Source organism: Budorcas taxicolor, chromosome 3, assembly GCF_023091745.1.
Source record: "Budorcas taxicolor isolate Tak-1 chromosome 3, Takin1.1, whole genome shotgun sequence".
In the NCBI taxonomy this organism is placed as follows: domain Eukaryota; kingdom Metazoa; phylum Chordata; class Mammalia; order Artiodactyla; family Bovidae; genus Budorcas; species Budorcas taxicolor.
In genome coordinates, this window is record NC_068912.1 from 117535829 (window position 1) to 117562800 (window position 26972).

General features: G+C 56.6%; 2 protein-coding genes across 2 annotated transcripts in view; both read left to right on the plus strand.

Moving 5' to 3' along the window:
* Nucleotides 1-15569, plus strand: part of MLPH (melanophilin) — a 46188-nt gene extending 30619 nt beyond the window's left edge. Inside the window, exons 8-15 of the mRNA XM_052637312.1 lie at nucleotides 408-547; nucleotides 7727-7915; nucleotides 8142-8297; nucleotides 10151-10243; nucleotides 10969-11046; nucleotides 12776-12833; nucleotides 13492-13592; nucleotides 15099-15569. Coding sequence (XP_052493272.1) covers nucleotides 408-547; nucleotides 7727-7915; nucleotides 8142-8297; nucleotides 10151-10243; nucleotides 10969-11046; nucleotides 12776-12833; nucleotides 13492-13592; nucleotides 15099-15125 — 842 coding nt within the window. The 3' untranslated portion in view covers nucleotides 15126-15569. The remainder of the gene's footprint in view (nucleotides 1-407; nucleotides 548-7726; nucleotides 7916-8141; nucleotides 8298-10150; nucleotides 10244-10968; nucleotides 11047-12775; nucleotides 12834-13491; nucleotides 13593-15098) is intronic.
* Nucleotides 15570-23674: 8105 nt separating this feature from the next.
* Nucleotides 23675-24442, plus strand: PRLH (prolactin releasing hormone). The gene is made up of 2 exons (XM_052638216.1): nucleotides 23675-23774; nucleotides 24246-24442. Exons 1-2 carry the CDS (start codon nucleotides 23675-23677, stop codon nucleotides 24440-24442), a joined length of 297 nt encoding a protein of 98 aa, XP_052494176.1.
* Nucleotides 24443-26972: the final 2530 nt, after the last annotated feature.

Here is a 26972-nt window from a genome sequence, read left to right on the forward strand (position 1 = left end):
CACCATCAGTGACCCGTCGGTCACCGATGACTAGTCAGTCATCAGTGACTAGTCTGGCAAGAAAGCCAGCCCCCAGAGACTAAGGTGGAAAGAGGCAAAGTCATGTCCACGCGTGGAAACTTGCCGGGACCGACGTCTGCCACACAAGGCACCACCTGGCTTCCAACGCTTGGGGCCCCCAGTGAGTGCTGGCCGGGGCGGGGGCTTCTGTCCCCAAAGTTCCCTGTGGGGGAACAAGGACTCTGATCCCTTCTTGTCTCAGTTGAGGGATCTTCAGCCCCATATCACCAGTGGAGTAGAATCATGTCTCTGTTATCTTTGATCTCTCATTTTTCTTCATTGGATAAAACGCCCACTGGCCTTCAGTTTTTCACTCCACATAACCCAACCCCATTCTTACTCCAAAGGGACAAACATCCTCAGGAATGAGCAGCTGCCCTCCCAGTATCTGGCCGACGTGGACACCTCGGACGAAGAAAGCATCTGGACTCAGAGAGTGGCCTCTCACCATCCCAGACAGAAAGGCTGGACCGCCTCTGAGAGCCAGGTAAAGGGGGGTGGAAAGAACACATTCTGGTTGCTTCTTCAGGTCTGAAGTCTTTTTACCTTAACGTCAGTTCACCTCTGAGAGCTTAACGCTTTCACAACTTTTAAACTACAAGATGGGCAAGCCTACATAACAGAGATGCGGTATCTTCAAAATATACTTTTTATTGACATGAAATTCACATAGCACACAATTAACCATTTTAAAGTGAACAGTCCAGGGCTTCCCTGGTGGCTCGGTAGTGAGGAATCCGCCTGCCAGTGCAGGAGACACGGGTTCGGTCCCTGGTCTGGGAGGATTCCACATGCTACGGAGCAGCTAAGCCCGTGGGCCACAAATACTGAGCTGTGCTCTGCAGCCCGGGAACTGCACCTAGAGAAAGGCCCGCGCAGAAGTGAAGACCCAGCGCAGCCAAATAAATAGATAAAATTTAAAATAAATGACGCATTCAGCAGGATACACATTTACAAAACATTTTAGCTAAACATCTAGCAAAATAAACAATCTCCATCTAGCAGATTCACGAGGTGGTGCAAACACCACCTCTGTCAGTTCCAAGCCGTCCTTGTCACCACAAAGGAAAGCTTGCATCCTCCTGCCTCACAAACACCGGGCTGCTTTCTGTCTCTGTGGATTTGCCTCTTCTGGACATTTCACATAAATGCGATCGTGCAATGTGTGACCTTTAGTTCCTGGCTTCTTTCACTGAGAGCAGTGTTCTTGAGGGTGATGGCGTTGTAGCAGGTATCAGTACTTGATCCCCTATAATGAAAATATCTGTTTTATACTCTATCAAGTCTTGTGTCCTTAGAGAATTCCTTGGATGTCCAGGGGTTAGGACTCTGACCTTCCACTGCAGGGGACTTGGGTTTGATCAGTGGTTGGGGATCTTAAGATATATATATATATATATTTTATATATATATATATTATATATATACATTATATATATTTCATATATATATATATATATATATATATATATACATATATTTCACAAGGGGAAGAAGCAACCTGTTATTCCAAAGCCTTTCAGTTAAGTTCAGTCTTTCAGTCATGTCCAACTGTTTGAAACCCATGGACTACAGCACGCCAGGCTTCCCTTTCCATCAGTAGTTGGTCTGGAGCTTGCTCAAACTCATGTCCATCAAGTCGGTGGTGCCGTACAACCATCTCATCCTCTGTCATCCCCTTCTCCTCCTGCCTTCAATTTTGTCCAGCATCAGGGTCTTTTCCAATGAGTCAGCTCTTTGCATCAGGTGACCAAAGGATTGGAGTTTCAGCTTCAGCATCAGTCCTTCCAATGATTATTCAGGACTGATCTCCTTTAGGATGGACTGGTTGGATCTCCTGCAGTCCAAGGGACTCTCAAGAGTCTTCTCCAACACCACAGTTCAGAAGCATCGGTTCTTCGGCTCTCAGCTTGCTTTATAGTCAGACTGTCACATCCATACATGACCACTGGAAAAACCACAGCCTTGACTAGAACCTTTGTCAGCAAAGTAATGTTTCTGCTTTTTAATATGCTGTCTAGGTTGGTCATAGCTTTTCTTCCAAGGATCAAACGTCTTTTAATTTCATGGCTGCAGTCACCATCTGCAGTGATTTTGGAACCCTAAAAAATAAAGTCTCTCACTATTTCCATTATTTCTCCATCTATTAGCCATGACGTGATGGGACCAGATGCCAGATCTTCATTTTCTGAATGTTGAGCTTTAAGCCAACTTTCTCACTCTCCTCTTTCACTTTCATCAAGAGGCTCTTTAGTTCTTCTTCACTTTCTGCCATGAGGGTGACATCATCTGCATATCTGAGCTTATTGATATTTCTCCCAGCAGTCTTGATTCCAGCTTGTGCTTCATCCAGCCTGGCGTCACAGGCTACCAACGGCTCCCCAGGGCCTTGGGGATGAGAAGTAGGGCTGCCCAGCGGGTAGGGCCTTCGCTGAGCCCTCTGCCCCCATTGGTATCCACCCCCCGCCCCAGCACTAACAGCAGGAGATCTTCCCGTCCCCCGTAGGGAGGGTGGGGTGCCGGCCTGTCCTCCGTCCAGGCTGGCCTGGAATGGGTGAGGGGCCTCTCCAGCCTCAGGCCTTCCGTGACTGCGCCCTGGAAGGCGGCCTGTGGAGCTCCCGACTTGTAGAAGGAGCCTTTCTTTGTCTGGCTCTTTGGTGAATCACTGTCAGGTTTGTGTTTAAACACCTGATTGGGCCAAAGCATCAGTGGGGCAGAAGCGTGGTGTCCTCCAGCTCTGCGTGCCTCCCTCTCCAGAGTCTGTGCCCTCAGCCCAGCTGGCCCTCGTTCCTGTAACACCACCTGGAGGTGTCACCCAACCCGGGGACGGGCATTTCTCCTGCTCTCACCTCCATCCCTGAGAGGTGTTGCTGACCCTTTGTTCTGAGCGCAGCAGGGCGTGAGAGGCCCTGAAAAGGCCTGCAAGGAAGAGCTGTCTCTCTCTGCCATGTGACCCAGGGGGAGTCTCACTTCCTTTAGGGAACAGCTGCGGAGATGCTGACACAAAGGAAGTGGGCTTTGATTCAGACCAGGGGTCACTGGATTGGCCCCTGGGGGTGGGGGAGGATGGTGGTGGAGGGAAAGGCCACTCCAAGACAGAGATCTCCCCCATACAGAGACCTCCCCAGGCAGAGACCTCCCCAGGACAGAGACCTCCCCAGGCAGAGACCTCTCTAGGCAGAGACCTCTCTAGGCAGAGACCTCCTCAGGACAGAGACCTCCCCAGAACAGAGAGCTCCCCAGGCAGAGACCTCCCCAGGCAGAGACCTCTCTAGCAGAGACCTCCCCAGAACAGAGACCTCCCCAGGCAGAGACCTCTCTGGGCAGAGACCTCCTCAGGGCAGAGATCTCCCCAGGCAGAGACCTCCCCAGAACAGAGACCTCTGCAGGCAGAGACCTCCCCAGGCAGAGACCTCTCTGGGCAGAGACCTCCCCAGGACAGAGACGTCCCCAGGCAGAGACCTCCCCAGGCAGAGACCTCTCTGGGCAGAGACCTCCCCAGGACAGAGATCTCCCCAGGCAGAGACCTCCTCAGGACAGAGATCTCCCCAGGCAGAGACCTCCCCAGAACAGAGACCTCTCCAGGCAGAGACCTCTCTGGGAAGAGACCTCCCCAGGACAGAGACGTCCCCAGGCAGAGACCTCCCTGGCTGCAGAACACAGCTGGCAGAGCAGTTCCCAGTTCCCAGGGACAATGGGATGGAGACTAGACTTAAATTGTCTATTTTCAGCAAGTTTTTAATTTAGCAACTTCAGTGACTTTCAGGAAAATACAGATCCCGGTATTAGCCCTGCTGACGCCAGCCCTCCTTCTTGCCTCCTTGAATCTCATGCTTGTGCCTTGTCTCTGGAATTCTTCTCCATTTCTTTCTCTTGACTTTATTTACTCTGACTAACATTTTGCTTGCAGGGTGTCCTCCACATCTTTATGAACAGGGAGTTGGGCAGGATGAAGAGCAACCTCCCAAGGCAGCAGCATCCCCAAGTGCCAGTGAAGACCCGGGTCAACCCTTACAGGGTCTTCGTGGAAGAGCTGCTGCAGGGCCCTGGAGGAAGGTCTCTGCCTCCACCCACCTCTCAGAGCAGCTCTTCTAAACCAGGTCTCATAGACATGCCCGTGGGAGGGCAAGCGTTCTAGAGAATAATCTTTTGTTGGGGTCCATCTGAATGGTCCTCCCATGACCTGTTGTCTGTCTCTGAGTCTGTACTCATGGTTGGGGCTTTCTGGGCGAGGGATACTCAGCAAAGACTTTGTACAGACAATCATTCATGCCGAGAGGAGGCTGAAGATGGTGCAGTGGTACCAAGGATGGATGCTGCAAGGCTCTGAGATGGTACGCCATGGCACGCACCCCACCCCGAGTGGTGGGTGGCGAGCGCTGGGGACCTGAGAGCTTGGGCTCCAGACACTGACTCAGTTTCCCCACAAAGGGCCTCGCCAGCAGCAAGTGGCAGTAGTTTGTTTTGCTCCACGGCCGTGTCTGTCTGGACTGTATTTGTAAGTTGTTTGTTTACATTTTGCTGCAAATGAGCTGAAAACACTAGGAGTTTATTCCGAGTTGCCACCCGTGTGTCCCGGGAGCATATGATTTACCTCAACACGGAGCTTACACAGGGCAGAGTGACTCCCACTTTTGCAGAAGAGAGGGCTAAGAGCTCATTGGGTTCCTGAGCGCCTGAGAGGCAGGTGTGGCCTGGGGGGTGGGCGGTGTCCGCAAGGGGTCAGCAGCTCTTAATCCCAGGTGGAACAGCAGGACGGTGCTCTGTGCGTCGTGTCCGTGCCATCCAGGAGGCGGAGGGCCGCGTCCTCGCCCAGAGAGCAGCGTGGAGCCAAAGCTCACCTCCCAGACTGAGGGCTGTGGCCTCCCCGTGGCTCCACGCTGCCCTGTCCCCCAGCCCCTCTCTATCAGGACAAGAACTTCCTGATTCTCATCATGGGTATGCTTCCTTCTGTTTCACTCTGGAGGTGACATTTCACTGTGCCTGTGTTGGGCTCTGGTTGGTTCAGCTCTTACCCTCTGGCCACATGTTCCATGCCGGCCATGCTCTCTGCACAAGGCTGTCCTCTGAGCTCCTTTCCCTACCCTGCCAGACATTGATTGTTGCTTCTCAGATGACAGAGAGTGTGACCAGAGCTGGTTCCAGTTGCCAGCAGCCACTTGAGGTGACGGCGGGGCTCTTTCTGCCCGAAACATTCATGCTTAAGTTTCTCAGCTCGTGTTCTTCTCTGGGCAGACTTGCCCACTCAGGGGCCCCGCTGCTGTGAAGATCAAACTAATTACCTATGGAACAACTGGCAAGAGTCTTCCCAGCCTGCCGGTTCCATTTGCCTCTTAAGACAAGGCGGCCCACTGACAAGATAATGGCAGGAAAGATACATCTGCTGGGCTCAGAGGAAAAAGGAAGAATTGATTTCCTCTGTCCTGGCCTGGGAGCTAATAGACTGTGACTCAAGATTCAAGAGCTGGTGATTCAGGGATGAGGAAGCCGTACATTGAGTCACTTTAGGTCGTTACCTGGGCGCCTCCTGGCCCACGGTGACCCAGGGCGCTGGCTGTTTTGTTACATCAGCCTGGCACGATCAATTTCCACCTTCCTGTGTGGCTCATGATCGGCGGTGATGGGCCCACTGCCCATGGCAGTGACGCCGAACGTGTCACCTCTCCTGTTTAGTCATGTCCCCTGGGCCCCGCTGCCCCCTCCTGCTGCAGCTTGGTGCCCCAGAGCCCTGTGGTCAGAACACAGGCCGCCCCGTTCCCTTCCCAGCCCACGTCCCCAGCGGTGTGCTTAGCTCTCCTTCCACCGCCTGTGATCGGACACGCAGGGGTCAGCTGTGGATTTCCTGCTGATACAGTCATGCTTCTGGCAGCCAGGTGACCCCCAGGGGCCAGGCAGGGGCCAGGAAGGTCCCAGCCAAGTAAGGAGAGAGCTGAAGCCCCTTTGTTAAGGGAGGTTGAGGCACCCACCCAGGTCTCTCTTGAGATTTCCTGGGTTGTGAGCTTGTGGTGTGGTGCTCAAAGAGCCAGGGTTGGGGGGAGGGTGTCCCCTGCCCCATCGAGGCCCCCCACCATCAGCTGTACCTAGAGCCTGTGCCTCAGTGGGCCCAGCAGAAGGTGCAGGAAACTCAGAGGCATGCAGGGGTGCAGCCTTAGTCAGTTCAGTTCAGTCCCATCTGACTCTTTGTGACCCCATGGACTGCAGCACACCAGGCCCCTCTGTCCATCACCAACTCCCAGAGTTTACTCAAACTCATGTCCGTTGAGTCGGTGATGCCATCCAACCATCTCATCCTCTGTCGCCCCCTTCTCCTACCTTCAATCTTTCCCAACATCAGGGTCTTTTCAAATGAGTCACCTTTTCACATCAGGTGGCCAAAGGATTGGAGTTTCAGCTTCAGCATCAGTCCTTCCAATGACAATTCAGGACTGATTTCCTTCAGGATAGACTGGTTGGCTCTCCTTGCTATCCAAGAGATTCTCAAGAGTCTTCTCAAGAATTGAAAGCATCAACTCTTCAGGGCTCAGCCTTCTTTATGATCCAACTCTCACATCCGTACATGTTGGTTCCCTTCTATTCCAGCCCCTGTTTATGCTGCAATCGCAACTGCATTTATAACAGAGACTTTAACAATTTTGACCAAATAACCCCACCCTGAAAATTAGTTTTGAGAAGCACATACACAGATAAGAGCCTGGAGCAGAGATTGCCAGACACAAGCACTATTTTCCTCTGAGTTTCTCAGCAGCTGAGGTAGATAAGTAGACATTCTGGGTTGTATGAATCTCATCCAAGCCAGGTGACAAACTTCCCTGGCTCTAGATTCAAGAAGGGATATGTGGCGAAGGTGCCGCTCACTGTGTCATAGAAAACCTGCCTGCGATGTTCACACGAGTCACAGATATGCTGTGGATACGCCTCAGCCTCAGGCAGGCATCTGCAACTCTGACTCCCCTTGCAAAGCCGACAGGAGATGTGGGCACAGAGCCTGGCAGGCAGAGGCACGCCATGGTCGGTGGACGTGAATGCCGCTGTCCTATGCAAGTTCAGGACCCACCCCAGAGCCCTTGGGTGATGCTGGACATGAATGTCCCTGTCCTATGCAAGTTCAGGACCCATCCCTGAGCCCTTGGGTGATGCTGGACATGAATGCCCCTGTCCTTATGCAAGTTCAGGACCCACCCCCGAGCCCTTGGGTGATGCTGGACATGAATGACCCTGTCCTGTGCAAGTTCAGGACCCACCCCCCGAGCCCTACTTCAGTATAAACATGAAGCGGACAGAGAAAAACCCAGAGAACAGACGTGTCGACTCGCTGGGCCTCAGCCAACCAGTTCCAAACAGTCCAGATCTTGGTTTGGCACCTTAGCAATGATGCTAAGCCCTAGGGAATGGCTTGGGGACCCAGTCTGGGGACAGAGAGATATTCAAAATGGTGCCTCTCCAATGGCATGGATGCTGTTAGGATCTTCAGGACACCCCACCCTGCCTGGTTCTGGAGGCTGGGGTGGGCAGCACCTTGGCCATGCTCGTGTGGGGGGTGGATGAGACCACAGCTCCAGCCGAGTCCCAGGGGGACGGAGGACGGGGCGCCTCCTGGAGCCCTGCCTCTGAGCATGGTGATTCCAGATGACCCACTGAGTGAGACCCACCCACTTGTCCATTTCAGCATCCAGGTGGCGACGAGCCCACAGATGCCGACGCGGAAGAGGCGGCCCTCAAGAGAAAGCTGGAGGAGTTGACCAGCCACATCAGTGACCAAGGGGTCTCATCCGCGGAGGAGGAAGAGGGCACGGATGCAGGGTCTGAGATGGGCAGAAGCAAGACCGTCGAGGACCACCCTGGGGCCACCTGGGAGGTGAGGTCCCCCGAGCAGTCTCGGCAGGAGACGGGGAGGCAGGGCCAGGGATCAGCAGTTTGTGACTAAGCTACCAGCCCAGACAAAATCGTTGGTGAGCCCTGAGGGCCCCGGGTGCCCGGCTGCCCCTGGAGTGCAGAGAGAAGCATCGTCAGGACGGGATGTGCGTCACTGAGAGCCCCGCAGCCTCTCCACCTCGTGGTCACATTTGGGGCTTCTGTCCTAGGTGCGCACGGCAGCAGGCCAAACACCCAGCTGCGGGAAGGACCCGCTGAGTCCTGGGGACCCCAAGCAGCCCAGCAGGACCACGGAGACAGAGCTGGCGGAGTTGGAGGGCCAAGTGGCCGCCACAACTTGCGAGGTGCGGCGGACAGAGAGCCAGGTAGGCGGCTGGCCGCGCGATGCCCACCCGGCACGGGAGATGGAGCACTATTGGCTTCACGAGAAATAAAAAGTGAACCCGGAGTCCCCAGGCCAGCCTGCCGCCTAGAACGTGCGTGGCCTGGAGACGCGCCCTTCTCCTCGGGGACGGAAGGGTGCCCCAGACAGACGGTGGGGGCCCTGAAGGCCGGGGAAGGGCCCTGAAGAGCTCTCATAGCGGAGCCCACACTCTCAGCTCCAGAGCAGGAATTTGGGGGTGTCTATTGGAACCACCCTCCATCCACCCCCAGCAGCCCAGCCATGCCTATTCCCCTTCAGGTCAGCAAGAGACAGGCAGTGTGGAAGGAAGAGGCTGACTCTTCCCCTCCCTGTCCTGGGAGGGCTGTCCAGAAGGAGGCTTAGATTTTAGGACGGCCCCAGGGCTCAAATTCTGACCAAGAGTCACCCTATGTGCTTGGGTCCAGGGCTTGAGTTTGGGGGTGGGGGGAGTCAATGGTGTGCAAAGATCAAAGGATGGAGCAGGGGCTTCCAAAGACAACGAAGGAGCCTGGGCTCTACTCTGCCTGCCCCTGGGGACCCTGGAGAAGAAGGGTTCAGCCCCCAGAGTGCGGAGGACCCAGCCCCCACTGCCCGTTCATTCCCGCTTCTGTTCTCTCCAGCACGTGCCCTTCCATCCCCAGGGAGAGGGGTGTGTTGCCAGGCTGGGCAGGCTATGGGGAGCAAGCCAGCCTGGGAACTCTGGGCTCACTTATTCCTTCTCGTGGGGCAGACAATCAACCTCCCGAGTGTGGCTGGTGTCCTGTAGACACACAGATGCAGCAGTGAACACCTCAGACCAAGCCCCTGCCTTCGTGGAGCTCACATCCTTAGTGGGAGGAGGCAGAGAGCAAGTCCACGACCAAGGAGCTCATCTCGGTTCACGAGGAGAGGAGAGCCCGAGGGAGCACTGGGACAGGCCGCTTAGAAGGGTGGTCAGGAAGGGATAACCCTAGAAGAAGGCGTGGGGCTTCCCTGGTGGTCCAGTGGCTAAGACTCTGCTCTCCCAAAGCAGGGGGCCTGGGTTCAATTTCTGGTCAGGGAACTAGATCCCACATGCTGCAACTAAGGGTCCTGCATGCCGCAACTAGGACCTGATGCAACCAAATAAATAAAGATTTAAAAAAAGAAGGCAGCGTGTGCAAAGGCCCTGCAGCGGTGTGAACGAGATATGTTCAGGGGTCAACAGTGGACCCTGACACTAGAGAGTGAGGTGTGAGGCCAGGCCAATTCCAGAGAACCCTGGGGACCTCAGGAACGATGGCGGGCCTTAGTCCACGGGGTCGCGAAGAGTCGGACACGACTGAGCGACTTCACTTTCGCTTTTCACTTTCATGCATTGGAGAAGGAAATGGTAACCCACTCCAGTGTTCTTGCCTGGAGAATCCCAGGGACAGGGGAGCCTGGTGGGCTGCCGTCTATGGGGTCGCACAGAGTCGGACACGACTGAGGCGACTTAGCAGCAGCAGCAGCAGCAGGAGGAGGTATCTGAATGGAGCTGATGGGCCCTGGTTCCTGTTCCCAGAAGCTTCCTCCTCCCACTCTACCCCCAGTCACTACCATCTTCCTTCCAACCCTCAAGGATGAGCCTCCAGACAATGTCTGGAACCCCTCTCCTCACCCCTGGGGATGGGTGACTCTTCCGATGACCATGGAAGATGGGTGAAAATGAGGTCCCCGGGAAGTGCCCCTGGTCGCGACACCCATCTTAGGGGGAGTATCACGTTAGCAAATTCGATGAAAGCGGAGCAGCTGCTCTTCCTGGTCCACAACATTGAGAAGGGCCTTCCAAGTGATGTCTATCTGTCATTCCTCCAGGTTTCAAATATCAAGTCCAGGATTGCAGCCTTGCAGGCGGCGGGGCTCACGGTGCGGCCCTCGGGAAAGCCCCAGAGGAAGTCTAACCTCCCGGTAAGTGGAGGGACTTCGGGGCCCTGGGGGGTCGTGCCTGGAGCCCTGCCTGGGAGGGGCACGGGGTGGCCTGGGGCAGCGATAGCCCCCACCAGCCGCCTCCCTCTTCCCTCCCCTGATGTCAGTGACCTGGATGGGATTCTTTTTCATCTGTTACTGCCGATTCTAACATAAAAAGCACTTTACTGGGGGAGGCGGGCTGAGGGGTGCCCCAGACGGGCTTAACAGAGCTCCACTTCACAGCGGGTGCGATCGAGGGGCAGGGTGGAGATCCGCCCACAGCAGAGACCTGGGAGCGGCATCCTCCTCCCCGATTCAAGTCGGGAATCTCCAGTCAGACCACACTGTGAGGGAATCTGGCAGAAGACTGACAGGTGCTCCCAGGAGAGCCCCAGAGGCAGCTGCCAGGATGCCCCAGTTGAACCTGAACTTCACATGTGCAACAAGTCATTTCCTTGTATGAGTACACGGGGTGCACGCTTTGGGGCGTGCATATACTACAGCGTTCACTTACGGTTGATCTGCAAATCAGAGCCAGCTGGGCATTCCGTATTTTAATCTGCTGAACCCAGAGCCCCAGTGGTGTGTTTGGAGGACTGACAGGCCATCCCAGCCTTTCAGGCCGAGTATTAGAGAGTACATCCGTCCTTAGTCCTGCTCACCTGCCCTGCGGCTGGAGGTCAGACAGGCTGTCATGACGCCCAGACGCCTTCTTTGTTCTCCAGATCTTTCTTCCCCGGCTTGTCAGGAAATCTGGCCAGAGTCTGAAGGATCCAAACGCAGACCCTTCGGATGAGGCCGAGGTATGTGTTCACTGCACCCAGGCTCGACGGGGTGGGAGAGGGTAAACGACTGGCCTGACTTTTCTAGCAGCAGGACAAGCCGGTGGGCAGTGGAGCTGAAATATTCAGACTTTAAGAAGCCTGGCGAGTCTCCCAGGCTGGCTTCCCCTAGAGGCACGGCTTGGGGTAGGGTGTCTATCGGTGGCGGTGGAGGTGGGGGGGTGTAGCTGGGAAAACCCAGCAGGGGAATGGAAGGGTGGGACAGAGGGCAGGGCTGGGGTAGGGGCTGGGGAGGAGGCGGGCAGACCCCCAGGCAGGGCAACCGGCTCAGGGTAACACAGAGCCCCGGAGACACTGCAGGTCACAGGGGAGTCGTCCTGCGCCTGGACCACGTGCTGGGTGTGTGCCCCCTGCATGCTCACCGGTCAAGGGGGACGCATATCCACTGGCACAGGGTCTGGGGACAGCCCTGCTCTGGGAGCCGCACATCCAGCCCATGGGAGGGAGCACGGGGCCTCCACGCAGGCAGCAGCACACGGGTAGACGTTGTGGAGGGGACGGCACCCCTCAGCCTGCCCTTCAGGAAGACACGGGGTGGGGGGCAGCGCCAGTCCCAGGGCCCCACGGAGAGTGGCATCTGCCCCACGTCCTGCCAGCGCCCGGAGATCTCGAGTGACCATCTGAGTCACTCCTGCTTCTCCTGACAGCGGCACTGGGTCGCTCTTCCCAGCAAACATGGTATTCTTTCCATCCCTTCCATCTGAGGTTTACAACACTTGGTGAGCCTGGGCGGATGCCACCCCCGTTGCAGTGATGGCGAGACTGGGGGTCAGGCAGGAGACCACACAGACCACCAAGCTAGAGGGTCTCAGGCAGGACCCCTGGCCCCGACCCCAGCCTCTCCTCGGGGCCAGACCTCCCTGACGTGTCCCGGGATGCCCGGCCCTGGAGGTGTCCACGGCCAGGCCCCCGGTACAGCCCCAGAGCAGCTGGGCTGAATCCCAGGTGGCCGGGTCCGCAGGACTTCCCAGGAAGTCAGTCTGTTTGGCTCTCGCTTCCCCCTGAGGAGGCAAAACAGAGAAAGACTTGTCCCAGAGTAGAGACTTGAGTGACAGGAAAGGGCGAGGGAAGGGACGGTGTGAGTCAGCAACCGCGGGTGCTGGGCTTGTATCATTGTGTGGTTCGGTCGCTCAGTCGTGTCCGACTCTCTGCGACCCCATGGACTGCAGCACACCAGGTGTCTCTGTCCATCACCGTCTCCTGGAGTTTACCCAAACTCATGTCCATTGAGTAGGTGATGCCATCCAGCCATCTCATCCTCCGTCGTCCCCTTCTCCTCCCGCCTTCAGTCTTTCCCAGCATCAGGGTCTTTTCCAGTCAGTTCTTCACATCAGGTGGCCAAAGTATTGGAGTTTCAGCTTCAGCATCAGTCCTTCCAATGAATATTCAGGACTGATTTCCTTTAGGATGGACTGGTTAGATCTCCTTGCACTCCAAGGAACTCTCAAGGATCTTCTCCAACAGCACAGACTCTTGAGAGTCCCTTCCCCAAATGGGCAGTTCTCCAAAAGACATACATCTCTTTTATATTCTGGTATTTGGTAATTTATTGGTAACATGCATTGTAGTACTGTTTAAAGTTCTTCGTTTGTCAGAATTTGCTTGAATGGTGAGGAATTTGCGTTTAGCTTCCGGTGCCCCTAACAATCACAGCAACATAGTGACACCCAGAGACGTGTCGTTCTTCTAGGTGGAGGCTGTGCCCTGTCTTGTGAGGAGGAAGCTCAGCAATTACCCCAAAAGCCAAGGTAAGTCACTTGCTCCGCTCATTCCCCAGGCCTAAGAGAGCGTGAAAATGACCAATCAGGGCCCCAGGTTTGTAAGTAAGCCATGGGACCCAGCGTCTCATGCCCTGACCCACAGGACACCCCAGTGTCCCCTGGCCACCCGCAGGGACTGTTGCAGTGAGCTGATGCCTGGATCCCTGGAATTTGCTACTTTAAGCACATAAAGGTGAAGGTGGTGGTGTCTGTGTCTTACGATATGATTTGAACGTATACAGTAGGGCGCCAGTGGTAAAGAATCGGCCTGCCAGTGCAGGAGACACAACAGACGCAGGTTCCATCCCTGGGTTGGGAAGATCCCCTGGAGAAGGAAATGGCAAGCCACTCCAGTATTTCTTGCCTGGAAAGTCCCATGGACAGAAGAGCCTGGGGGGCTACAGTCCATGGGGTCTCAAAGAGTCAGACATCACTGAGCCCGCACACGCATGCGCGGTGCACAGCTCCAGACCTCACACAGAGTGTGGGGCACGGTTTCTTGATGTCTTGGTGGTAAGAAGGGCAGCGTCCGTCCTGGGTGGTGCATTCGTTCTCATGCTCCATTTAAAATTCCTTAGGAGGCAAAGACACTTGTTTGAGGTAAGCGTGTGATTAATAAACAAGCCCCCTTCTGTTTTCCCCAAAGACATAGATGATGACTCCTTCAGTCGGAAGTCCATGTACCGTGGATCCCTGACCCAAAGAAACCCCAACGGCAGGAAGAGAGCCGCCAACCACAGCTTTGCGGTGAGTTTTCTCTGTTCTCTGGGGTGGCTTTAAAATTCTGTGACCTGTCAGGCTGACACTTGAAGTCTTCAAAGTAAAGAATTGGGATAAACTTACAAGAAAAGTAAGATCAATAAAAGATCTAAAGGAAAATGGAAAACATATCTAAAGGTACCCCAGTGTTAGGCTGATTGGGGGGGGTCGCCTCACCCTGGGGGTCTGGGCTTGGGATCCGGGACAGCAAGCAAGGCAGTGGGGACTCCCCTCCCAACCCCCACGTGCCTTGGGATCCAGGACAGCCCACGAGACATCCGGGACTCCCCGCCCAGCCCCGCGCGCCTTCCCTGCACGGTAAAGGTTGTGCAGCTGAGCCACCTGTGCGGATGCTGGGGTCGGCGCTGTCCCCTGCTTCCCTGGGAAGGACCTCCATGCAGAAGGAGCCTGGGGTTTCTCCCCAAGCCCAGGGAGCATCAGGCTGGCCCGGGAGCGGCTGTGGCCTTGACGCCTGCAGGAGCGCCTCTGGCAGGCCTTCTCCCACACCACAGTCCCTGGTGTTTCCAGCCACACGAGATCCTGGGGGAAGCGCCAGGTTCTCTGACGCGGGTGCTGCCTGCCCGGGCCCCCCGCTGCGGTCCACACGCACACACACGGTGCTGTCACAGCGCGAGACAGCCAACCTCGAGGGACCAGACTCACGCCCACAGCCCAGGGATGGGCAGGAGGCCTCAGTGGCCACCATCAGGGTCCCAACACCCTGGATCCCCGCCGCTGTCCACACCCACACCACACCTGCCGGCTGCAACCACCCAGCAGCAATTCTGACTTCCTCCCGGTTACGCAAGTCTGAGCCGATGCCTTGGCTGTCCGAGAAGATGAAGTGCCCGCTCTGTTATTTCCACGGACTCCATCTTTAAACAGATTTCAAAGGATTTCACAACACTCACTGCTGACGCCTGGGGCTGGGAGACGGACAGGCAGATGGGGCCCACGGGTGCGACTCAGCCAGCCTCCCCCCAGCCCAGATGAGGCCGCCTGGGCCGTGGCCAGAGCAGGGCCTTTCACTGCAGGAGACTGATAACGAAATCGCCAACGCTTCCAAATGAGAACACACCTTCCTGTGTTTCAGCGCTTCCAGTTGTTAAAATACTTTCCATCTTCATAGCCCGTTTGATGAGGGCTGGTGTCATGGACCCAAATTCATAGCTGAGGAGACTGAGGCAGAGAGGGGTTGAGTGAAAAACCGGCAGGGGATTGACCGATGCCTTCTGACGCAGGTCCACGGGTTTGTGTGTGCAGCTGTGTGCCCTCCTGCGTGTGCGTGTGTGTGTGTGTGTACATGCCCGTGTGTTTTTATGTGCACACACTCATACAGCTAAGTGCATCTTTACTCATGCACACACCTGTGTGTCTCCATGTCCCCCTGTCCTCGCCTGTGAGTTTCCGTGCCTGTGTGCGCCTATGTGTACAGCTGTGTATCTCATACCCACTTGTGCATACGGTGTGTCCATGTGTGTTTGTGCTTCACAGAAACCTGTGATGACCCACCAGCCCTAAGAGGAGAGGTTCACCTGAACAGGACATCCACCCTCCTCCCCTCCACCTCGGTCACCGCGTCCCGCCTCCTGCCCCGCGCTTTCCACTGCACACAGCCCAGTGGAGGAAGAAGAGCTGCTGAATCTGTGATGCCCAAGAGCCTTGCCCACTAAGATTTTCTTCCGACCAGACTGTCTCTGCACCACGAGCTCTGGTCCCATCCCCACTGACCCCGCAGTGTCTCAGTCCCCACAGGGGCCACGTTGCCCACAAGCTGGCCCATGGCCGCTCCAGGGGGACTTTCAGAATTGCCATCCGCGTTGATCCAGATGACTTGGGCTTTGGCAGTGTGCTGGGGTTTGTAGAAATGATGGGGCTGATCCTCCTTCTCCGAATGAAAGCTGCTTCAAATAGGCAGCTCCTAAATTCAGTGCTGGAAATGATTAAAGATGCCTGTACGTGGAAGAGGATTGGTTCTTTGTGATGTGCAGACCTCCTTATTCACAAAGTAAACGGGGGGGGGGGGGGGGGGCGCGGGTGTCAATGTGAGTTCCTAGCCTTCAGGGGGAGGCGGTCCTGGCTGGCCTGGAGCGCTGCCCTGGAGGTGAGGGTAACAGGCCCACTGCTCCATGGCTAACTTAAGTGCAGAGAGCTTCCAACCTGGAGACACACTGGTCCCTCTTTCCAAAGGCCCCTCGCAGGGGTCTCCGATTAGGTCCAGAGCTGTTCACACTCGTTCATTCATGCACCTGGTGGTGCGCACAGCCCAGGGACCTGTGTTCATCCGTGGCCATGGCCGGGTCATCAGGGGTGTGAGTTCTCCCGGTCCTGTGCTGGCTTCTCGGCCCCTCCTGCCTCCTCTCCTTCCCTGTTAGGACCATAGCTTTAGGTGCCTGTGGCTGGTCTGCTGCCCAGATGCCCCGAGGTCCCCTGCACAGACCAGCCACCCCTTCCTCCGGCATCTCAATGTCAGCCCATTCTGCTGACCTCGGATCTCACCCCCCACACCCTACTGCGCCCACTCAGGTCAGCTCCGTCCTCCCCGAGGCTCCAGGCAAGACTCTGCCCTCTCTTCAACCTCAAGTTCTGTCGGGAAAGCTGGCCTCTGCCTTCTGCACACACCTCCGCCCACCCCCCTCCCCCGACTCAGTCCGCAGCTGTGTCGCTGATTCGGGATTTTTCTTTCAGATTTATTTTTGTTGTGGACCACTTTTAAAGTGTTTATTGGATTTGTTACACTATTGCTTCTGTTTTATGTTTTGGTTTTTTTTGGCCACAAGACATGTGGGATGTTAGTTCCCTGACCAGGGATCAAACCTGCTCCCCATGCATTGGAAAGTGAAGCCTTAACCCCTGGGCCTCCAGGGACATCCCTGGGATATATTTTTATGCCAAAGACGTGCACTCTGCTGTTTCCAGCATGTCAGATCTGGTTTCACGAGCCTCCTAGCCCTCTCCCTGCAGTTCCTTCCTGTGCTTATTTTATACCAGGTTGTGTTGCATGGATGCTGTGCTTTTGTTTCCAGGGCGACCTGTGGTCCACTGTGTGACTGTCCTCTCGAGAACATCCTTGTGTCTTGTGGACCCGGGTTTCCCGGGACCACTGGCTGCTGCCTGCCACGCTTGGGGTGTCAGGAAGGTCACGAGAACCCCACTGCCGGCCCCCTGCACCTCGCCCTTCCAGCCTCGGGGAGCCATGCGAGGAGGCAGCCCCCTGGCCTAGGCCCCACAGTCCTGTCGGTTTGGAGGGACGATGTCCAAGGCAGACCAGCCCTTCCCTTTTCTCCAGAGCCCCTCTGCTCCTGTTCCCTCCTGAGGCCGCCCACCCCGGCGGTCTGGGTCGGGTCAGCAGATCTGGCCACGTCCCTGTGTTTCCTTGTGTCTGTTGTTGCTTCTGTGCTACAAAATCAGAGCTGAGTACGTATGGGAAATCTATGCTGACCCCTGGTCCGGGCCCGTGTCATTGACCTGGGCAGCAGGGGCTGGCAAGCATTGTCCCCGGCAGCGCCAAGCAGGGAGGAAGGACCAGACCTTGCCCACCTCCTGGATCTTCACCCCAGCCTCCCCGCGCCCCGGCTTCTGCCACCCCCACCCAAACCTTCCCTCCCAGGTGCCTGTCTGCCCCCCGAGGCTCTTCTCAAAGTCTGGCCTTGTTTGTTCTCTTGTTCTATAATTACTGCAAGTTTTGTTTGGTGAAGAAGCCAGAAGCGAGGAATAAGTGATGAGTTAGTCGCTCAGTTGTGTCTGACTCTTTGCGACCCCATGGACTGTGGCCCACCAGGCTCCTATGTCCTTGGGATTCTCCAGGCAAGAATACTGGAGTGGGTTGTGCCATTTCCTTCTCCAGAGGACCCTCCCAACCCATTGGCAGGCAGATTCTTTACCATCTGAGCCACCAGGAAAGCCCAAAGGAGCCAGAATGAGGAGCGGAGGAAGGCCAGCATCTCCCATTCACTCACCATCTCAGCAAAAAATCAAATACGTTGTATCTTGGAAAACACACCACACACAGCCTGACCTCCGTGGGCCCGCAGCTGCTCGAACAGATTGCTACAAACTGGGTAGCTTAGAACGACAGAAGCGTGTCCTCTGGCAGAGGCCAGAAGGCCAGAATCGAGGTGCGTGCAGGGCCGCACTCCCCGCAGAGGCTCCAGGAGAGCCTGTCCGCAACCTCTGCCCGGCTCTGGCAACTCTTGCTGTCCTCGGCCAGCGGCCTCCTCCCTCCAGGCTGCGACTCCACCGCCACCCAGGCTCCTTGCCTGTGTCTCCTGTCTGTCTGTCCCAAACATCCCTCTGCCCGTCTCTCACAAGGACCCTCATCGCTAGATTTAGGGCCCATCTGCATTCTCCAGGACAGTCCCCTCACCTCAAGATCTTTACCCCAATCACACAAGCAAAGACCCTGTTCTGAAAAAGGTCACGTGTGGACTTCCCTGGCAGCCTAGTGGTTAAGACTCCATGCTTCCAATACAGGGAGCGCGGGTTCAATCTCTGTTCGGGGATCTAAGATCCCACGTGCCACATGAACACCCCCCCTCCAAAAAAAAAAACCATCTTGCAGGCACTCCCTGGGGCTCAGGGGTCCTGGCAAGAGCAGCAGAGCATCTCACCTGCGTTTGCCCCACCAGCTGCCTTGCCATCTCCAGCTCCCCAAGGGCCCCGCAGCCACTCTGCGTCCTCTGATGAAGACCACGGGGTGGGGGACATCATTCCGCTCTGTCAGCTGGGCCGAGCTCTCGGCTCTGCGATGAGGGGGCAGGGCTGGAGCGGTGCCACCGCCCGCTGGTGGACCCCCAAGTAAAGCAAGCAACAGACAGCCTACAGCAGGAATGGGAAAGGGCTTTATCTGAGCTAAGCTGAGGGCTACAGCCCGAGGCATGGCCTCTCGGATCCCTCAGAATCCGCGCCAGAGAAGCAGGCTTTCAGCAGTTTCGTGTCTCACCCGAACAAAAAGACATCAAACAAGTCAGGGATACATCCCTTCAAGGTTTCAAAAACACAACGCGCACAGGGAGTCAGCACGGCCTTGGCACCTGGGAGGGGAGTCTTAGCGTCAAAGGGGGACCAGCCTTGGGGTCCCAGGGCGGGAAGCATCTCATCTTTACGTTGAACATGGACATTCCTAGTTGGACGGCTTCCCAGGCGACTCAGTGGTAAAGAACCCCCTCAGCCCCCAACAATGCAGGAGGCACAGAGTCGCGGGTTCAGTCCCTGAGCCGGGACGATCCCCTGGAGGAGGGAATGGCAATCCGCCCCAGTGTTCTTGCCTGGGAAATCCCGTGCACAGAGGAGCCTGCCAGGCTGCAGTCCACGGGATCTCGAAGTCGGACACGGCTGAGCACGGGCAACAGTGGTGTTCTTTCCTTGTGGTCAGTGAGCCTTTTCCTGTTTGAGTTTAAGCAGCTGCACAAAGCAGGTTTGATGGGTCACAAACAGGCTGTTCTAGTGGGTATCAAATTCAGGGTAACTCGCATGTAAGTGGGGCTTCCCTGACGGCTCAGTTGGTAAACAGTCCACCTGAAATGCAGGAGATCCCAGTTCTGGGTTCCATCCTTGGGTCAGGAAGATCTGGAGAAGGGAACGGCTACCCACTCCAGTATTCTGGCCTGGAGAATTCCATGGACTGTATAGTTCACGGAGTCGGAAAGAGTCGGACACAACTGAGCGACTTTCCCTTTCCCCTATGAGCCAGCATGACTTCCCCCGGCCTCAGTATGTGGACATTTCTTTCATCAACACCAACCCTGCACTGTGGTGGAGATGCTTGGCTGAAAGGGGAGGGTTCGCTACCCCACACACTCACACACACATACGCACTCACACACACACACACAAGCACATGCCCCCCCAACGGTCTGCCGAGGAAGCTGCCTCAGCTGCCCTGGTCTCACGGGGTCCGCTCCCCAGAGGGCCTGGTGCCGGGCAGCCCTGCAGGGAGAGGAGGAGAGGCCTCCCCCTCCAGACAGGGGCTGGCCTCAGCAGTGTTTCCAGCAGCACCCCTCAGCAGAGCCACTCTGACCCTCGCTCACCCCGCACTGCCCTGGGATCCAGACGGAATCCATCCCAGGGGCCTCAGCTTGCAGCCGGGGTGTGGGCCAGGCCCCTCCTCTGCCCCTCATGCTCCGTGGACAGCCCCCCTCGCCTGTGCCCCTTCCCCTAACCTCCACTCCAGACCCCCAGGGAGCCCACCTGCCCCCCACAAAACCTTCGTCACCAGGCATGGGCAGCCACGGGAGGAAAGAGAAGCGCGCGTGACCCTCTGAGGGCCGGGAGCTGCTCTGGAACTTTCCTCAAAGTCTGATGCAGGCTGGGGAAGGGCCGTGGGGCCCCTGCACATGTCTGGGGAGAGCAGCCGGCAGGGGTCCCCCCAGGATGGGCTCCTCGAGCTGATGCTCAGGGGGGTGTAAATGATCTTTGCTATGTTGCGGTTCAGGCACTCAGTCGTGTCTGACTCTTTGCGACCTCATGCACTGCAGCACGCCGGGCCTCCCTGTCCATCACCAACTCCCGGAGCTCACTCAGACTCACGTCCACCGAGTCAGTGATGCTATCCAACCATCTCATCCTCGGTCGTCCCCTTCTCCTCTCGCCTTCGATCTTTCCCAGCATCAGGGTCTTTTCCAATGGGTCAGCTCTTCGCATCAGGAGGTCAAAGGACTGGAGCTTCAGCTTCAGCATCAGTCCTTCCAATGAATATTCAGGGTTGATCTCCTTTAGGATGGACTGATCGGTCTCCTATCATTATTCAGAATATGAGGCCGAAGTGAAATGGAGAACAGTGTGTAGTTATTTTAAATGGCGTGAGTGTACAGATTTTTTTCACAACTTGAGGATAGGATGGTTAAATGGAAATAAGGAGATTCAAAAATGCATGAATCCGATGAACCTACCCAGAATAAGGTGCAAAGCCCATGAAAAGGAAGTACACCCATCACGTGGGATCAATGATTGACTTCTCTGGTGCATGGGTGTTCTTCTATTCCTATTTTTCTGTATGTGCTAAATTCTATCCAAGTGTATATAAATCGCTTTTATAGTAAAAATAAGACTCTTCATTATTTATTTCATAATAGAAATACAGGTATTGGTTTTATAATCATAGCTTCCCAGGTGGTGCTGGTGGTAAAGAACCCTCCTGCCAATGCAGGAGACATAGGAGACAGGGGTTCGATCCCTGGGTCAAGAAGATCCCCCAGAGAAGGGCACAGCAACCCTCCAGTATTCTTGCCTAGAGAATCTCATGGACAGAGAAGCCTGGCGGGCTACGGTCCATAGGATCACAAAGAGTCAGATACGACTGAAGCAGCTTAGCATACGTTATTTATTTTATAATAGAAATGTACACGTTCATTTTATAATCATATGTGTGTGTGTTCATTGCTCAGTCATGTCTGATTCTTTGTGACCCCATGGACTGTAACGAACCAGGCTCCTCTGTCCATGGGATTTTCCAGGCAAGAATACTAGAGTGGATTGCCCTTCCCTTCACCAGATAATCATAATAAATTTCTTTCAACTGTAATTATGACGACTCTGGAAAGGGCTGGAATAAACATAATTTTTCAGTGGTAGAAACAGGACGAAAGTGGTTTGTACGTAATAAATGCAGCTGTGAAAAGGCACATGGGTGACAGACCAGCCGGGGAAGGGTTAGGAGGGTGTCGTTCAGCTGTGATGGCCTCTTTGGTTGACTCTGCCTGGGAAGCGGGACTTAAAGGAAAAGGGAGGTGGCTAGAGGGTCACCTCTGTGTCAGCCGTCTTGTGGCTCGGAGCACCCGGGCCAGCGGTGCCTGGCTCTGCAGTCTACCCAAAGTGTACAGAAGGAAAGCTAATGTGTTTTAAAGCCACTCAGCCCAAATGAAATTATATAACCCAGGAAAGGACACATCACATCAGTGATGAGAGTTAAAAAAAAAAAAAAAGAAGAAGAAGAAGAAAAGAAAAAAGAAAATGACTCTTCCAATGTGGCCCAGTGAGGGAGACGGGCGGAGAGGGAGGGAGGGGGTCCGGTCAGCTGCTTCTTCCCGGCGCATAAAAGGGGCGAGTGCGCCCCACCTGGGTCCCCGCTCCCATCCACAGCACTCGCCAGCCGCTGGGAACCTCGGTGAGTAGCTCAAAAGGTGCTGGAGAGGGTGGGGGTCCTTGACGCTCCAGCCTCCTCCTCTGCCACCCATCCCTCCCCATCCGGGCAAGGCTCCATCCTGGCAGCTGGGACCAGCTCTGGTGGGGACCCCACCCCGTTTGTGCGTCCAGGGGCCACCCCTGCCTGTCCGGGCCCCCTGTTCACTCGGCTGTTGCGGTGGAAACGAAAGGCGGAGCCGTCCAGGCAACTCCCTGGAACACAGACCCGGAGTCTCACCATCCAGGACTCAGCAAGCGCCTGGCTCTCAGGAGGCTGGACCTTGAGGGTCAGGAGACAGGCTCCGCCAGCGCTCTCCTAAGACGCCCTCACCCAGCAGGGGTCCCAGCCAGGGGACAGCGACCAGCCCAGCCAGTCTGGGGCCCCTCTTTATCCCTCTACTTTCATGATGGCACCTCCATTTCCTCTAAGTTGGAGTCCCCCTGCCAACAGGTCTCTAAAAGAGGAAGGTGTGGACGTTTTAAATCTCTCAGTTGGAGAGCACGTTCCCTGGGGCTAGGGCTTCCCTGGTGGCTCAGATAGTCAAGAATCTACCTGCAATGCGGGAGACACAGGTTCGATCCCTGGGTAGGGAAGATCCCCCAGAGGAGGAAATGGCTACCTACCCTAACCTAACCCTAAGAATACCCTCCGGTATTCTTGCCTGGAGAATCCCAGGGACAGAGGAGCCTGGCGGGATACAGTCCACGGTGTTGTAAAGAGTCGGACACGACTGAGGGACTAACGCTTCCACTTGTCGCTGGGCTCAGGGACAGGCTGGAAAGCCAAGGTCAGCAGAGGGGTCTCCCTGAAACAGACAAGCTCTCTGGCGTCTTCTGCTGGTTGCTTAAGTGCCAGGGGAGTGGGGGGGGGGGGGAGGGAGCCAGTCCTAAGGGGTGCGCGCACCTGCGGAAGGTGTTGCCAGGTTTGCCTGGCTGGACGCTGTTTCGGGCTCAGCCCAGCAGGGTGAGAGGTGGATTTCTGGGTGCCTCTGTCGCCCACAGCTCTCCCCCACCTGTATAGGGCTGTCCTGCTGCGTGAGGGCAGGTCCCCACAGGCTGCTGGTTGATCTTGGAGACTCAGCGGCTTGGATCTGGGGGCACAGGGGCTGGTGAGCACTCCTGGCAGGGATGGTGGATGACTCTTCTACAGTGCCTGGCTGTCAGCAGGCAGGGGGCCGGATGGACCTGGGCTGAGGGAGGGAAAGAGCCCTGCACCCGGGTCCCCTGCCCTGAGCGCGGTCTGGGCTCAGCAGCCCCCCAGGCCCCCACCCCCGGGTCATGCCTGAGGTTGGGCCACCCCCTCCACCCAGCAGCCACCGGGCTCCTCCTGGCAGGTCCCCACCAACCTGCTCGCCTCTGCCATCCCCCCCGCCACCCCGCCGAGGCCAAGTGTGCCCACCCACAGTGGAGCAGAGGCCTCGCACACGCCTGGCTCCCTGACACAGATGGACAGACAGACTAAGGCACACCCAAGACAGCCCAGCTCTGCACCCACAGCTCATATTCCCCCCGGGTTCCTTCTGATGACAGACGGTCCTTGTAAACACGGCTGAGCCCAGGAGAGGCCAATACACACGTGGTCACCTCATCGAACGCTCACTGTACAGAGCAGAGACGGGTCCCCGGGGGAGCGAGGGATGTGCAAAGAGCCAGGTGCACCTGCCGTTCCGGGCTCACTGCCACCCCAGCAGAGTAGAGAAGTCCACACTAGAGCTTGACTGGGTGTGCACACGCGTGTAACCCCATGCACACCTGCCAAACACCTGTGCACACCCATGTCCGTGTACATGCATGTGTGCACACACTCACGCACATCCACTCTGACACACACAGAGTGTGTAAGGCGTTATCCGAGGCACCCCGCTTTGCGCACACGCGCCCTCATGTGCGCTCACCTTTGCCCCCAGGCTGCACCCTCCCGAGCAGGGCCTCTGCGAGGAGCCAGTGGGATGAAGGCGGTGGGGGCCTGGCTCCTCTGCCTGCTGCTGCTGGGCCTGGCCCTGCAGGGGGCTGCCAGCAGAGCCCACCAGCACTCCATGGAGATCCGCAGTGAGTGTCCCAACCTGCCCCCACCCCCAGGGGTCACAGCGGGGGGACCTGGCCACTTCCTTGCCTGGGGCATCCTTGCTAAGCATCCCAGAGCTGGGGTTTGGCCTCCTGTTCCCCAGACCCTTCCCCTAGATGGCCCCGACAGCTGCTCCCAAGGGTCCCAACCCAGCACATGGGGGAGGGTCACTGCTCACCAGATGGGTGGCCTGGGGCTGAGTGCACGTGGCCCATGAGAACGGGGCTGTGGGGACAGGAAAGGAACAGGAGTGTGTCCTGGTGTGAGTCTGAAATCCTATTTCCCGAAGCTGCCCCAGCACCAGAAATGGCAGACGGGTGAGCCTCCTGTGCGGGTGGTGGTCCCGGCATGGCCCGGGGGACAGGCAGCGGTGAGCTGAGCACACCCCCGGCCCAGCCACCAGGGCCGCACTCACCAGGGCACAGGCCTCCACACGCTCTTCTTGCTCTTTCCAGCCCCCGACATCAATCCTGCCTGGTACGCGGGCCGCGGGATCCGGCCTGTGGGCCGCTTTGGCCGGCGGAGAGCTGCCCCAGGGGACGGACCCAGGCCTGGCCCCCGGCGCGAGCCAGCCTGCTTCCCCCTGGAAGGCGGCGCTGAGCCCTCCCAAGACCTCCTGGGGCGGCTGACAGCCCAGCTGGTCCAGGAGTAACAGCAGAATCCTGGCCCCCATCCCTCCTCCTCCACAAGCGACCTACCCTCCAGTCCTAATAAAAGCAGCTGGCTTGTTCACACGTGTCTGCATGGCGACAGAGCGCACGGGACGTTAGCCTGGAAGGACCCTCAGAGCCCAGCAGGCCAGAGGCCCCAGGACTCACCCAAGGGCACCCGGAACTGAGCAGGGGGCTGGGGCGGCCTTGGCCACCTGCAGCCCGTGCCGCCCCCCAAGCCACCCTGACCAGTTGCTCAGGCTGCACACTGCATGAGGCCACTGTGCAGGGTCCCCAGGGAGGGCATCACGGCCCCTCGGCCTCACCTGCCCCGCTCTCTGCTGCAGTTCTTTTTGCCTCCCTGTTGGTACTTATGGAAGAGAAAGAAGCAGGGGGTGCTTGTTTCCAGTACTCTTGGGTTCGAGTATTTCAACCCCACCTTGTGTCTCTTTAGAATCACACGGGGATATCCTTGTGTCCCGCTTCAGGCGGAGCTCGCTTTGGTGTCAGGGGCACACAGCCACTGATAGGACAACTAAGCTCCAACCCTACCTTCTGGGAGCCCCGGTTCTCGCATGAACCTGGGCCTGGGAACACCCACCTCAGTCCTGAGCTTGGGTGGCACAGCCCCTGTATACCTGCCAACAGGTGTGGATGCCCTGTGAGCATAAACCCCCTTCCCCAAGGTGTGCCTACCCCTCCAGTGCTGGGGCCAGGAGCAGGCAGGCAGGTTTAACCAGTTGCTTCTGAACCCAGAGCTCAGGCCCGTCAGGCCTCTGCCTGCACCCTGCCTGCAGGTTCTCAGGAACCCTCAGGCCTTGGGACTCCTTCCGTCCACACTCAGCAGGGGCAGGGACACAGAGACAGCCTGCAGGACCCTGGCCCTGCTGCCTTGCCCAGATAGAGGAAGGTGGGCGTCCACGCTCACTGGCCAGCTGGAGGAGGCTGAACCAGCCCAGACCGCCCGGATGGGGCTGGGTCAGGGCTGCCCCCTCCTGAGCCCCAGGGAGGCCGGAGGGAGGGCAGGGGCCAGTCCCCTCCCAAGGAGAGCTCCTGCCTGGTCAGCACCGCCCCAGGCTGGACGCGCACGTAGGAACAGGAATGCGGCCAGTCCCCTCCCAGCGCAGGCAGGTGCTGGGCCTGGCCCAGAAGCATGGAGAACCAAGGAAAGCAGTTCAATCCAAAGTGACCACATGACCCCCTCCCACCCATGGGGACACACCCCAAGAGCTGAGAACCGCTGTTCAAACAAACACTTACATAGGACAGTTCCCAGCAGCACAACAGCCAAAAAAAGTAGAAAAAACCCCAACCCCCATCAACAGATGAGTGGATATCAAAACGCGGTCCATGCATACGTACCACGGCTTATTACTCAGCCACGGAAAGGAGTGACGCTCTTCCTAATGTGCCACGTGGAGGAACCGTGAAGACAGGACCAACACGACCGAAGCCGGGCACCAAAGGCCCCCTCACGTGTGACTCTATTCACAAAGGTCTGGGGAGGCAAGTCCACAGGCGGAAAGTGGTTTGGTGGCTGCCGGGGGCTGCTCCAGGGGTACAGGGCTTCCTTTAGGGGCTGAAAGTGTCTGGGACTTGGCCAAGGTGGTGACCGTGCTAAACGCCGCTCAGCTGTGCACTTTAAATAGAAGAGCTCACAGCCCCGTGTGCTGCAGATGTGGAAACATCAGTGTGGCAAAGGCTCCGGATTCCAGCCACGCAGCACCTGGTACCCAGTCAGGGCGGCCCCTGGAACACAGCTTCTGAGCCCAGAGAGTCGGGGAGATGGGAGACTTTATGTATTCTCCAAACTCCTACTATGGAAGTTTTAAACCTACAAGAAAGCTCAAAAATATGATGATGATACCTAATATCCTCCTTTAATTTTTTTTTTTTTTTTTTTTTTGGCTGCAAGGCATGTGGGCTCTTAGTTCCCTGACCGGGAATCGAACTGGCTCATTGGAAGCACAGAGTCTTAACCACTGGACTGCCAGGGAAGTCCCTACCCTCCACTTATAATAGCTGGAGTCTGAGAAAATGTAACAAGCCCTTAGAAGTGAAAGTGAAAGTGGCTCAGTTGTATCCGACTTTTCGCGACCCCTTGCGACAACATGGACTATACAGCCCATGGGTATTCTCCAGGCCAGAATACTGGGGCCTTTCGCTTCTCCAGGGGATCTTCCCAACCCAGGGATTGAACCCAGGTCTTCTGCATTGCAGGCGGATTCTTTACCAGCTGAGCTACCAGGGAAGCCCACAGTCCTTAGAAATGAGCATATAAAAAGGAGGACATGGGTCAAGAGCAAAATTCTGATAAGGGGATCAAAATGAGCCAATGTTTGGATCATGGTGGGCGATTCCAGCACCCTGAGAATCGCATTACAAGTGAGTCCGTAAAGACGTAAAGACATTGTTTCAAAGGCTTGTCTGTGAAAGGAAAGGAGAGGGAGACAGCAAGTGAAGGGGAGGGAAGAGGAAAGGGCTTGGATCCGCTTGTTTTAAGATGGAAGGGCAAGGATTCCAGACCGGAAA